Consider the following 15083-nt stretch of genomic DNA (forward strand, 5'->3'; position numbering starts at 1 on the left):
TCATCAACACGGTTTTTAAAAACAAGAGAGGAGGCACCAGTCCCAAATAGGGTTGCTGGGGCAATGTATGTCTGTCTTGTATTTTATATGTGTGTATGTGCATAGGTGTATGAGCATAAGTGCCTACAAATAGCTAACGGTCCACCATGTCTCAGATACACACCAAGAAATACAACTAGGTGAATGTGAGCGTGCACTTGTATGTGTGCTTCTGTTTTAACTAATCACCAGAACGGATTGGTGTAAGTTATCTTTCTAGTCTTGACGGCAACACAAAGTGCCAAGACTAATAACAGGTGACAGTGAATAATGTCTAAAGTTAAATGATGGCTTCCTAAAACACACTGAAGATTAGCAATAATGTTAATTTTAGGTGAAGAATACAGATTTTATCTCTGTTTTAGAATTCAACTAGTCCCGTGTATATGGATAATCTATATATGTTTGTCATTATTTCTGTCTGCTCAATTCTTGTCATAATTGTTGGTTTTGTTGGTTTTGTTAGTTTTGTTGCTGTCATTGTTGGCTACTTTGGTTAATTGAAGGGAAAAATAATGTGAATGTGTAAATCACTTTGTCTCAAATAAGATTTTAATCCAGGAGTTGCCACTTTTAGTTTTAAAAATGTATTCTATGTTTTAACCAAAGACGTTCCTTCTTACTCATGCCTGTGGCATCAAATATTAATTTGCATTTCCTTACCCAGGACTGTGAACCATCTTCCAGTCAAGTGACAGTGGCGTGGGGGTGGGGAGGAATTGAGAAGTCACATAATAATATGAAATAATCTAGTTATTTTTAAAGAGCCAAATATAGATTTTGTTATTTTGCTGTTCTGCTGTTTAAATTAGCCTCCAAATAAGGTGGTGGTATTCACTCTAGATTGTAAGCTCATCAAGGGCCAGAAATGTCTTCTCTATGTTTAAATCCTCAGCCTCTAAACAATGCCTGATGCCTATAAATTTTTTGAAAAGGAACTAAAATGAGCATAAAAAAATAATCTTAAGTATTCGTCAGTGCCCAATTCTACATTTTAGAGAAGGAGATAGTGAGGAGAAGTGCCACATATTGACAAGGAGAACCAGAAAATTGTTAGAGGCGGGGAAAAACACAGGGAGGCAAGAAAAGCCATAGGACACACACCATATGGAAAGGTCCCCATGAGGAGAGAAAATGGGATGGAAATTTCCTTTAGGAGTCTATCCTCACTCTCCACTGGGCTTCACAGAGCTCAAAGAAAGGGCTTCAATTAAAAAAAAAAAAAAAACCACTATTGCCCCCATGACTTCTAAGACTGCTTGAAAACTATAGAAAGTGCATTTGATTAGCAAAGTAGACTTAAGAGAACACATGCCACAGCAGTGAGTTGGTGGCAAATCTGGGAGGGACATCATTTTAGAACGCTGATCAGTTCATTGTGAGTCTGAAGTGACACTTATACAAACTAGTACTATTTATCTAACTTTTATCTCTTTTTCCTCTATTAAAAAAAAAACTTTTCTTAAGGCTCAATTTAAAATAATTTGGAAAGCTATCATCAGATGAATGAAAGAAGCAAGATAACATTGTGGTCATGAGCTCAAGCCCTGGAGGTTTGATTTATATTCAGTCCTATCACTTCCTCACAAAGTGACCTAACTGCTCTCACTCTCTCTCTCTGTGCCTCAATCTCCTTGTATGTCAAACAGATATACTTGTAGAATTCACCTCAAAGTTTATCCGAAGAATTAAATGAGGTGATACTGTAAAGGGCTTTGCCTCTCATCAAGCAAGAGTTCTTCTAGGCAGATAAACAGTGAGGCTAACTTTTAAAAGTCATATAATAAAATATCCAAAACAATCCTTTGAACTTATATTTCTTGCAACCATGTGTTTTTAGGAAAATTCTCACATCATTAGGTGGAAATCACTTTGTTTTAAATAATATTTGGGGTGGGCAGCCCTTCTTTTTTTCTATAGTTTAATCATTATTTACAAAGAAAAGAGAATTTTAAAAGACCTCATATATTGTCAACAGGGAAATAGGTTTCCTCCTCTGATGTTTGACCAGGTCTGAACACTCACTTTGTATTTGAGGCAGGGTGATTATGTTGTGCTGGGTCCTGGTACAGAACAGAACTGCTTGCTTCTTTTGTGCGCTCCATCTATTCAACCAGCTGACATGTGTCAGTCACATCATTGCATTTGCTTGGGGTTCACAAGCAGGTGGGGTCAGTTCCATTAACCTCAGGCAAGTGACAATATATTGTATTTCTACTAGCTTGGAGGAGTAATTAACCTGTTTGGTTGAATTAATTACAATTACAATGAGGTAAGTTTGTTGGTTTTTTTTTTTAAAGGAATTAAATGAAAAATACAGCAGCTGATGACATAACAACTGTACCATTGGGTTTTACTTTTTATTTCTGACACTAAACACATAAAAAAAAACCCAAATATGAGAGTAGTATCCACTTAAACACAGAACCCCTGTTTGAAACAATGAGCTATGTGCTAGTATGAGGGGCACCTTCCTTGACTTCCTTTCAAATTTCCAAGGAACCAAAGGATTTGAGTAATAGAGTTTGCACTAGGAATAATGTTATATTTTTAACATTTAAAAGGGCCTTTTGATCCTGAATATATCTTTATTTTTGTTTGCCAGTTACCTCTAAGAATAACACCAATTCCCTTCCTAATTAATTTATTTTTTAAAAATTTTTGATTGGCTCTGTAGAATTAGAGTGAGAAGAAATAATCGTCTTTCCACATATGGACATTCTGAGAAATGTTCAACATTTGAGATCCCACAAAAATTTCTCTCAACCATCATTTTTCAGTTTCTCTCCCTTTGGATCCAACAGATCAATAGGACACTTGCTATGTGCATCAAATATGGAGGGCAGAGGAAGGTAAAGGTCTGAACTTTGTCCTCTAGTCAAAAGAGTGTGAGCATGCTGTGGAGGAAACCAGTGTAGAGTTTGATGGAGGCTGACTAGTGTCCTGATCAAGAGCAATCAGCTGATACCATGGACCTCCATCCAAATGGCTACTCCAAACACCTAAGGACATCCTAAAACAGGAACACCATTCTTATACATTGTCCAGTTCATTATAAATGTGAAACTGACAACAATATAAGCTTTGTCTATAATAATCTGAGGCATGCAATCTGTGGATGTGTTTATTTCTAAAATTTCTCTGTCTTCTTCCTTCTACCCCACTTCTGTGTTTCAAGCTTTCCTGTTTCAGTCTTCCTGCTTTTTATCTATTTCCTTTGTCTCTTGTCTTTTCCTTTTTCCAGAGTACCATGACTTATCTGATTCCACCTCCAAATCATCTGGAAGAGTCATGAGTTCCTATAGAACCTTGGGATTGCCACTTTATCCCCTATTTTCCCTACTACAGGAATTGACATTCTTGACCTACCAGCTACTTGACCCATCTTGGAAAGGCACCATCTCAGAGTCTCACCCCCCACCCCCAAAATCTTAAAAATAGCCTCTCAGTAGCCCTCTTATGAAACTGATCCATATGATAAGGTATAATTTTGCACAAGCCCACCAAGTTTTTAATGGTACTTTATAAATGCTATACTTCCCTTAAACAGGCCTGTTTCCTTTACTGGATTATCAGGCTCTGATAATTTTCTTTTGTGTTCTTTTCTGATGCCACCTTCCCATCAAGAAAATTCAAGTGGTTACAAATCAGATTCCAGTCCTATATATTGGTCTATAGATCATTAGTCATGAGGTGTTTGGACAATAACAACTTCTACTACTTCTTCTTCTTCTTCTTCTTCTTCTTCTTCTTCTTCTTCTTCTTCTTCTTCTTCTTCTCCTTCTTCTTCTTCTTTTAATAATTCCCTTTATCACGAATGACTGTGAATGTGTCAAACTGACAAAAAATAGATTGCCCACTCTATTTGTTGTTTCTTGTAATTTGTTTTACAGTCATTTTATGACATTACCGGAGCAATGAATGAATCTGAATGTCTTGACTATCTTGTCCATAGGTGAATGTCCTATACTCCATAATTCCCAGCCAGTAAGCCAGCTTCCTTCCTTGAGGCCTGAACATCATCACTACCCAACAATCGATGAGCCTCTTCCACCAAGTAAGCTCTAGTTTTTAAAATCTATGTCTTAACTCTTCCTATCAAGTTTGAACAGGTCAGTATGAATTTGTTTGTAAACATCAAAACTCTTCCCCAACTCCATACCTTACACTGTCATCAAAAAACAATATGGCACCTACTAAAAAACTGGTTGGGTTTTGGGGGATTTTTGTTGTTATTGTTGTTGTCTATTTTTTTTACTAGTTGTTTCAGCACATGATCTTGAAGGCATAACCAAATGTTTTCAATGTCCCTCAGTTCCTGAAATGAAGAACATTTTTTTTACAAGATCTAACTAGTCTTTGCAAACTGTTCATAACCCTTAAGTCCTAAATTTACTATTTTATATTTAAATTTTGCAGTTCCAAATAGAATAGTTTTACCAATGCCCATGGGATCTGTTATCCACAAGTATTTATTTTTTTATTTGTTTTAATTAGTTACACATGACAGTACAATGACCTTGACATATCATACATTTGAATCACATGGGATACAATATCTCATTTTTCTGAGTATATAAGTTGCAGAATCACATTGGTCATGCATTCACATATATAAACACAGTAATAATAATGTCTGTTCATCCATAAGTATTTCTATATAATAAAAAAAACTTCAAACTGTAGGACCCATGAACTTGCATTTTTCATTCTATAACTTTCATCAATAGGTAATAGCTCCCAACTTCTTCTGTGGTTTTTAGGGGTTTCCAGATATAAAAATATCATCTTTAGGATAAATTTGAATATCATTTTATCCTAGTAACTGTAGTGTGTAATTGATAAATATCTAACTAGTCATCTAAACTTAGGAAATTCATCTAATCTCTCTGATACTCAGGTTTTTATTTGTAAAATAAAGCTTTAATGTCCTCATCTGCTAAACGCTAAGTTTGGACGAGGTAGTCTCTAGATATCATTTCAGCTCTAACCTTATAACACTCCATTTAATAAATTTATGAGAAGGAACTGATACCCCACACATTATAAATTCACTTATTTTTATACATTCATGAATTCAATCTACTTTGGTTTAGGTTTTTTTTCTCATGCAAAGATTTGATAGATTTTACAACTGCAAAATTTTTTCAGGATGCAAGATACCTAGTTTCTTTGTGTTCTTTTGCCTGTGCTTACATGAAGCAATTCCCATTTCAAAAGGAGACATACCTATTTCTTCATTCATCTGTTCTTGATAATGTGATGTATTTTGTACAAACACTACTTTTCCCCCATCAAATTGTATTTTATCAGTGAGAAAACAATGAACATCTTTGATATTTGCACTAACTTACAGAAGCACCATATTTGTTCCCCAAAGGTCAAATCAAACACTATCTCCTTTAACTTTTGATGCTTAATTTCTTCCTTTATTCAGGAACTGATTTATGAATAGTCCATAAATAAATAGGAAAAATTCAGCATTACTACAAATACTTCTATTTAGAAATTATCTGAAAAAAATATCTATAACATGCTCTCTTCAGGAGGGAAACTCCCCCCATAAAAATAATCTACCAATGCATGGTGGATTAAACAGGCACCTGAAAACTATTCCACTGTAAAGTATTCCTTTTCAATGATAGAGCAATTAATAAGTAGTTGTATGTGCAGATATTATAAATAATTGGCTACAAATTAATTTTAGAAGTACTTAATGTAAGCCACTTTCAATAATTAAAACACATTTTTCCAGATGAGTTTCAATTTTTTATTGATGTAACATTGGAAAATAATAGAAAATTTGTTAGTGAATCCTACCAACTAAATTTTCTTAGATAATTTCTAACAGTACATCAATTACTTCATTCCTGGTATTCATCCATTCAATAAATACTTGTAAATACTCTGTGCTAGGTACTATAGGTACACAAACTGGACAAACATCTCTACCCTCTGGCACATACAGTCTAGTTTGAGAGCTAGACAATAAACAAAAAAATAATAAATAAGGAATTAGTGTAGCATTTCGATTGGTGGTGAATGCTAAGCGAAAAGCAAAAGTAGTGCAGAGTAAGGAACTTATAATGTTTGATGGTGGCTGGTTTACAATTTTAGATCAAGTGGTCATGGTGGACTTCATTGAGAAGACAACACAAAAGGAGATAAAGGATTTTTCCAGGTCAATGCTGGGAAGGAAGAGCTTTGCAGGCCAACATAGTACCCACTACCAAGCTGTAGATAGAGCCCCTGATGAGTTTGACTAACAGGTGACCTGTGCACCTGAGCAGGTTGAGGAAGAGAGAAAGCAGCAGACCCTGAGGTCAGGGTGACAGCAGGGCCAAGTCACATTGGGCTTCATAGAGCACATGAGGGCTTTGGCTTTTTTATCTGAACGAAGTGGGGACATTGCAAGGTTTTGAGTAAAAGAATAACATTGTCTGACTTAGGTTTTGAAAAGTTTTCCCTGGTTGCTACATAGGGAATAAATCATAAGTAGGAAGGATAGAAGCATGAGAGGCAACTTGAGATTATTGCAGTGACCTAGATTAGAAATGATGGTGGCTTGGACCAGGGTGGGAGAAGTGGAGGTGGTGAGGAAGGTCAGATTCCACATATATATTTTGAAGATAGATTTAATGACAAACTGGATGTGGAAGTGAAAGAAAGATGGACTCGAAAATGACTTAAGAATTTTAGCCTCGAAGGATAGAGTTATGTACAACTGAGATGGAAAAGGAAGGCTACAGGCAGAACAGATTTGGGTACAAAAGTTCTGAAGCTTGGTTTTGATCATATTTGAGGTGTGATTTAGGTAGTGATGTCAAGAAGGCAATTGAATGTATAATTATGAGGTTCAAGAGAAAGGTCTGGACAATAAACATAGTATTTCAATTGTGGAAAAAAAATATTTAAATGCCAGACTTGACATGTTTTGTTAGCATAACTAAAGGTAATTCATGATCAAGCTAACATTGTTCTTCAACTTCACGGAAAACATATTCAGCAGGTCCTTCCATCACAAATGAATTGACCTCACCTGCACTAGTGTAACTTGCCACAGCATTGTCAAAGGAAAACCTTTACAATGAAATAATTTTCAGATGTCTATTTAAGCAAACTCATGACATCACAGTGCTGGGTTCTTCAGGTCATGCTGAAGCCTGAAGTTCCATAGGATTTTTTTTGTTGTTCTTATAAAATATGTGAAAGTAAATTCTTCACAAACCAACACAGAAAACACACTCATAACTTCTAACTACACTTAGCTAATTATTTTCTAAATATTTGTAATAACATATAACTAGCACTCTGAATTCCAGGTATTCAGTCTATTGACAAAAGAGCATGTCTTTCTGGCTTTCCATCCTTTTTCATGAGTGATTTGGAAATAGTGAGACGTGTAGTGAGAAAATACCATTATCACTGCTTCATTCTCTAGTTTTTTTGTTTTGTTTCGTTTTGCCTTAGAGAATTTGTAAGACTGAAGCTTTGTCTGTGGTGGTCCTTCCTTTACTATGGGCTCCTGGAGGGCAGGGAGTTATTCTGTGTTATTCTGCTCTGTGTCCTAGGATCTGACATAGTTCCTGGTTTCTAATCACTGCTAAAAAGGAGTTTGCTCAGTTGAATTAAATAGTGCCATGAGTTTTAAAGATTAATGCTTATTCTTTGTTAGATGACAGATTGGATTCAAGAAAAAAAACTGTCCGGTTGCCTTTTAATATTAGGTTGGGAACCATTGAAATTTAAAAATGTTTGGATAGAGATTACATACTAAGTAACACAATTACGCATATACACAATTCCATCAACTAGTTAAAGAGCTAATGAACATTTACATCAGTTGACAGCTGGATTAACTAATCGCCAATTGTAGTCAAAGCCTCTTAGAACATATTTTTGCAATCTAAATTTTCCCCTCAATTTGCCTTATAAGTTAAATTTGGTGTTTTCTGATATTTTGGTTTTCATTAGGCATCATTTGACAATCCATCAGGTCAGGCACATGCAATAATATTTCCTAACAGATATGACATGTACATATAAAGCTATAAATATGCCAAATCTATTTTTCCATTTAAAAATTGAGAGTTGCTATGTCATTACCTGAATGATACGTTTTCAAGAATATTGTTAATATCTGACCTACTCCAAAAGCTATGGGCTTTTCTCACTTAAGAGGCTAAATGGTTTCCCTCCCTTTGCAGTCATTTTTGCTTCTTTTTTCTTTAGCTAATACATTTTCGGCAAAATGTATCATGTTGCTGCTATTTCCACCACATTTTTATGTGTGGACTCAAAAAACTTCGCCCATTTCTGTGCATTGCTCCTGTATGTCGAGCTCAGACATGAATACATTAATTTCATCCCTTTCCCTTTTAAGGGATTTTTCATGCACATCACCCCACCCCAACCCCTACATGCATTACGTAGGCTACCATGATGCTTCTGCCTTTTAATTTTGGGGTTTCCTCTGTTTTATTTGGGAAGCAAAAGAAATTTATCTTTATCTTGGGCTCCCTCTACTGGTCAGGAAGGCTTTTTAGCAACAAGAGTAATTTTCCAAGTGCCTTGTTTGTCCATAGTTGTCACTGGTTTGGTTTTGGTAAAAATATGTTTGGTAACCATAGGTAGGTTGAATATACAGTGTGAATTTACAACTTATCAAAAGGATGTTTTGAATCTCTAGAATCAAATATTTCCATTTACCCTCTCAAGAGATATAGCAGTCAGTTAAACTTGTTAAGTATTAGAAGAGGCTATCTAAAGTTGCAGGTACAATATTTTAGAGCTAAAGTTAAAACTAGTTTTAAAATAAAGACCATTACCACTTGTCACTGAAGTTAGTCCTCCTATGTTATATCTTTCAAGGAAAGGGTTCTCCAGCATCATAGTGTCAGCTGTCACTGGAGGACATGTCTAATCTTCTTCAACTGTCACTTGGGTAACCACAAGATTTTTTAAGAAATAAATTAATTAAACAGGCTTTCTCTTTATAAATCATTAGAATTTTAGCATAGGTCATATTCAGGGAACCACAATTACTGTTTAAAATGGTCCATTTGTCTAAAATGGTCCAGCAGGGAACCTGAGTGTGTTAAGTTCTTTTCTAGAAGGCCTGATTCTGTGCCACTGCCCCATCAATCATGGCAGGTGCTGTGGGCAGTGTCTGGCCTTCTACAACCAACCAATGGTGAGTTCTACCTCAGAAGACTGGGAAGTAGATATCTCTTCACGTGGGTCAGTAGTTTGTCCTTGATTTTTCTTTTTGCCTTTTTATTAAACACCAGACTGGGAAGCTCGAATTGACAGCCATGGGCGGGTCTTTTATGTGGACCATGTGAACCGTACAACCACCTGGCAGCGTCCAACAGCAGCAGCCACCCCAGACGGGATGCGGAGATCGGGGTCCATCCAGCAGATGGAGCAGCTCAACAGGCGGTTGGTGATCAGTATGCAATGAGCTCCTATAAACCTCAGTGAAAGCAGAATGGCAGCCAAATAAACTCCTCTAACACTTTGCTCAGTATGAGGAGACTGGAAAGTGATTAAGTACCTTAAAGAACCCTTTGTAACAGGTACTTGACAAGCTAGATTTAGAATTTGGTAGCAGAGACAAGTGACGCTCCAGTGTCCTTTAAAGATGGGAATTCCTTAAACTTCTTACCGACCCAGGCTGGAAAATAGGTTTTGTCATTGTCATTTGTTTTGTGTCTGTCTGTTTTGGTAATACTAGGGATTGAACCAGAGGGATTTGTACATGCTAGGCAAGTGCTCTATGGCACAACCCCAGCCCTAAAACAGAAGTTCTTAACCAAGGGTACCCTCTCTTCAGGGTATTCACCAAGGATATTAGTATTTCATGAACCCTCTAGAAATTGTATGCAAAATTATACACGAATGCACATTTTTCTGGCATCCTGGTCCATATCCATCATAATATTCTTCCAAGATATTTGGCAGAACTCAAAACAGTTTAGAACATTCCAAGGATAGGTTCCATAAAAATACTAAAAACTGCCTGCAGGAAAAACTGTCCCATAAATCACTGTTGGCATTCCTACCCTGCTGTCATAATTGCTACATACCCACCCATAAATAATAATTCTTCAAATGCCTTCATCTTAGAAAAAGAAATGTTTAAAAAAAATGTTTTGAAGTCAGGCATGGTGGTGTGCTCCTATATTCCTATAATCCCAGCTACTCTGGAGACTGAGGCAGGAGAAGTGTGAGTTTGAGGTCAGCCTGGGCAACATAGTGAGAACCTGTCTTTAAAAAATGAAAGAATTTTTGAGAATTATTTTGTTTAAAACTAAATCCTCACTATTGATGTCATTTTGGTTTTGATGTGCAAATGAAACCCTAGACCATGTATCGCCATACCTAAGTGAGCACAGAGCATCCTCTCTAACCTCTTGTTCTTTGAGGCCAGGCTGATGGCTTCAGGATACTGTTAGTTGCCAGGGATGTAAGCTGCAGGGTAACTTCAGTTGTACATGGCATCCATATGCATTGTGTTTATGTGTAAGTATTAAAGTAAAGAGAAAATTGAGAATGACTGAAAAAAATTTTAAAAGGTTGAAGGGTGGTATCTATTGACATCCTATGACTTCAAAACTTAACTGTATCAGCCAGAGGGGGAATTAGACTATTTGGTGCCATTAAAAACACATGGAGGGCCCTGGGTTCAATCCTCAGCCCCACATAAAAATAAAGAAATAAAAATAGAGATATTGGATCCATCTACAACTAAAAAAATATATTTTAAAAAAAACACATGGAGGGGTTGGGGTTGTGGCTCAACCCCAGTGTTGGAGCGCTTATGCAGCATACATGAGGCACTGGGTTCAAACCTCAGCACCACATAAAAATAAAATAAAAATATTGTGTCCATCCACAACTAAAAACATATTTTAAAATACACACACACACACACACACACACACACACACACATACACACGGAGGCCAGGCATGGTGATACACACCTGTAATCCAAGGTTCAGAAGGCTGAAGCTAGAGAATTGTGAGTTCAAGGCAATTTAGCAAAGCATTAAGCAACTCAGCGATATTTTGTGTCTAAATAAAATATTAAAAAGGGTTGGGGATGTGGCTCAGTGGTTGAGCACCCCTGGATTCAATCCCCAGTACAAAAAAAAAAAAAAAGCCACATGGAGGCAAAAACTAATTGAACAACTTCTCACACCATCAGAATATTCTTCTATTGCTTGAACATTGGGAAGACATTTGCTTTCCAATTTTCCTCTTCTGTAGCTGAGTGCTTAAATCATTACTGAAAAGATTTTCATTGGCAGCACATTTCTCCACAGTCATCCCCACAGAAAGAAAGCATATTACAAGGAAGATCTTGTGATACGCTAGTTTTATTAGACACAAATGCGCCAAAAATCCATGAGATGGTTCTGTCATGGTGATTGCAACAAACCTGTTGTGACAAAATGCAGGGGACACAGAAGCTCATTTTATGCCATTTCACAGGCAAAAATTAACCTTTAGGCCTGTCTTGCCAGATCAGAGGAGCTAAGAGTGTTCAGCAAACTGAGAAGGTGTCATATGCTGTTATCTACAAGAGGTACAGTTTGAACACTAGGCAATAATCAAATCAACAATACATCAAATGATTAAATAATACAGTGCACTCAAAGCAGAAGGAAATACCTTGACCTATGGCGCAAAAAAAATCCATGAAAGTTCATGTGTTTTGATTATATGATATAAAAATTAGGCCAGATCCATCTGGAACCTAGCCTCTTGAGAAGATCTGAGCCTTTCATGTGTCAACTCCCTTGCCCTCCGTGGAGATGATCACATAGGAAAGGCAGCCAGATTTTGTTGAATGGGGAGTTGCATTTGCAGTTCATCTGGGCAGATAGAGAAAAGGAATTTAGCAATTTGAGAAAGTGCTTATTTCTTGTGAAAAATCCTACTTAGGGAAGGTCAGATAACCTTCAGATAAGTATCCAGGCTTTTAAATACTTATCTTAACCTATTGCTTTCAAGTATTGAAGGTTTTCTGTGAATTGGTGTGATAAGGGTAGCTGTGCAAAGTATACTATCAGTCTTTATCTATCTCACTTGTGATCACACTGAGGGGTCATTTTCTGATAACCTGAAGTCATTGGGAGAAATTTACAAGTTCACTGTCTCACCACAAAATAGAAACATTTCCAAGTTTTACAAGGAATTTCTCCTGACTCTGCACCCAAGGAAATGTACACCGAGTACAGAGTATCCAATGGCAATGTAACTGTGTTCAACCTTGGTCACTCTGTAACGACAGCACACTCTTCCAGGTCTTTATGGTGTGACCACAAGCTCCCACTACAGGGGCCACACCTACCTCCAACCTGGGCCACATCTCCTCATCCTACTGGCCTCACTCAAAAATCATGAGCCCTGTGACACCTCCACCCAGGACAGAGCCAGTGACTTCTTCCTCTGTAGCCTCTTGACTATGTGTGCCCCTGTTACCATTCTTTCCTTCTTGTCTTGGTTTTCTTTGTAATCCTTCTGCCACCTAGTGAGGAGCTAAAAATTTAATATACCTCAGTACAAGATTATTTCCTGAGTTAATTCCTATGCCTTTGGAATATCCAGACTTAATTAACTCTATCTTCACACATAGGTATTGAGCAATCAGGAAATATAAGCATGAACTCTCATTTTAAAAAGCAACTAAACTCTGATTTTTAAGTTAGTTGTATAAAATTATAATATTACAAAGGGAGAAAGAAATTTTAAATAGAAAAAACCTATAATCCTATTACTCCATAGTTAGGCTTTTTTTTAAAAAAAAAAAAAGTATCCATCTTTAATTATATACAATTCTTAAATAATTATAAGGTAACATGTAGTTAGTTTTAAATTCATTTTGCTCACTTTCCACACTATAAGCATTTCCTATTGCCACATAATATTCAGATTAACATTTAAATGCTCATATACTATCCCATCAAGTGGCTATAATTAAGTTAATTTAATTTCTTATGTTGCTGAGTATTTTGTTTATTGCTTTTATTATTATTTTTTACTTAGCCACCAAAGCCTATTAAATGTTAAGATTATTTTTAAATATAGTATTCTTTTGAGGTTCTAGTCCCAAAAGAGCAGGTCTGGGAAGATGATCATGGTATTGGTATTTGTTATCAGTGCTTAACTATCTTCTATTGTGGTTTTATGAGTTCACTGTGCCAGTAATACCTTCACTCCCATTTCATCTTTTGGTTTGTTTTGCTGATTTAGAAGGTGCTCCTTTTATTTTGGAACCACTTATACTTTATTTCTTGGAGGATCCAATTTTTTCCAAAATCTTTTTTTTTTTAATTATATTTACTTCCATGTGACCTGTCTGTTCGTGGATTTTAGGGGGTTTCTATTTTGTTGATTGGTTGGCTTAGCATTGTTTTGGAAAGGTTTTCTTTTGTCTTACTTGGTGTGTGTGTGTGTGTGTGTGTGTGTGTGTGTGTGTGTGTTTGTGTGTGTCCATTTACAAATTATGTATTCCAGCTGACTTTCTTACCAATTTCCATTAGCCCTTCATATACTATAAATACTTAACCTTTTACTGCAAAACAAAACAAGAAAAGAGTGGAAGACACTGACAGATGATTCTTAATGAAGTAGAAGACAACGGGCTTTCTGACTCCCTTTCTCTTCTTTGGTGCCCAGATTCCCCCAAACTGCCCCTGAGCTTCAGCAAAGTTCAGGAGTGGATCTGGGAAATTTGAGGCTGTTGACTTAGTAAGGCATGAGATAACCAAGGTCCAAAAAAGGACATGTGAAATAGATTGTGACATTGGTGGCACTTTCATCATTAGATAAGATCATATGTCCTCATAAAAATTCTCTGCTGTGGTCATTGTATTTGGGGAAGAAAAAGAGAGGCGACAACTTGACATTTGTCTGGAAGTCCCATCCCAGGTATTTATTGCGAAGTAACAGCCTACGATCTTCATTAGGATCATGATCATTGTTTCTCATGCCCTGATCTGACTGGACCCAGAAAGGCAGTTCTCACTGGAGTATCTCTAGGCTGTGGTTAGGGTGGCTGGAGCTGGAGACTCTCGTATTTGGTTGATGCTAGCTGTTGGCTGGGAATGTCCACGAGGACACTTCACAGAGATTTCCCAGGTAGCCTGGGCTTCCTCACAACGTGGGTTCCATCACAAACTGTCGCCTTATACTACATTAGACAAGATCTTGTAGTCACAAGATCTCCCCAGGCCAAGGGGGTGGCAATACCGAATCTACCTCTTAGAGAGGTTCTGTGATAGCACATAGGACTAAAAAAAAAAAAACAAAATTGTTAACACATTTTGGGAAAATACGATCTTCCATAAAGCTTTTAGGGCATCATTCCATTAGAAGCTTCCTTAGTCTTTGAAAGGCCCTGTTCTCCCCTCAGTCAAGGTTTCAGACTTCAGCAGCTTCTCATTGGCCACTTTGCCCTCCTGCAGGGCTGTATTCCCTGAGGTACAGGAGGGGGGTTATAGGAGGTTGTCCTTCTCCTTCTCCAAACCTCCCTGCCAGAGACATGTTGAGGTGGTAAACAAACCCAAATATTTCTCTCTAGAGTTAGGTCACTCTGTTCATTCCTCCCTCTTCCACGTTTCATTTTAAGAGGTCTTCTCAGTTAAGTGTCTCTCAGTAACTGCTACAGGCAAAGGTATCTCCTGTCAGCTATCAAAGTAAGTAGTAGAATCTCTCTAGATAAAATAAAATGTGAAAAAAAATCCCTTAGATTCCAAATCTAGATGTACATAATACTAATTGAAGAGCACCTTGGAAGCTCACATTTCAATTTTGCTTCAGTTTCTGTAACGTTGACAGTCACCCAGATGATTCTCTTGCAAGTAGTCTAGATACCACACTGAGGAAGGCTTCCTCTGTAAGCTCAAGGAAAGAATGAAGCACTGGCCTTCAGAAGCTTGTCACAATAGAGCCACATCTGTGCAATGCTGGGTACCTCCTTCGTTTGATCTTGGATTGCACTTGGAGACCTGGTTATTCCTGGTTACCATACTA

The 15083-nt window shown here is 37.1% G+C and overlaps 1 protein-coding gene across 1 annotated transcript in view; it reads left to right on the forward strand.

Moving 5' to 3' along the window:
• Hecw1 (HECT, C2 and WW domain containing E3 ubiquitin protein ligase 1) overlaps positions 1–15083 on the forward strand; it is a 240400-nt gene that overhangs the window by 111504 nt on the left and 113813 nt on the right. Inside the window, exons 9-10 of the mRNA XM_076864225.2 lie at positions 3995–4096; positions 9330–9480. Of these exons, the coding sequence (XP_076720340.2) occupies positions 3995–4096; positions 9330–9480 (253 nt within the window). The remainder of the gene's footprint in view (positions 1–3994; positions 4097–9329; positions 9481–15083) is intronic.

Source organism: Callospermophilus lateralis, chromosome 1, assembly GCF_048772815.1.
Source record: "Callospermophilus lateralis isolate mCalLat2 chromosome 1, mCalLat2.hap1, whole genome shotgun sequence".
Classification (NCBI taxonomy): Eukaryota; Metazoa; Chordata; class Mammalia; order Rodentia; family Sciuridae; genus Callospermophilus; species Callospermophilus lateralis.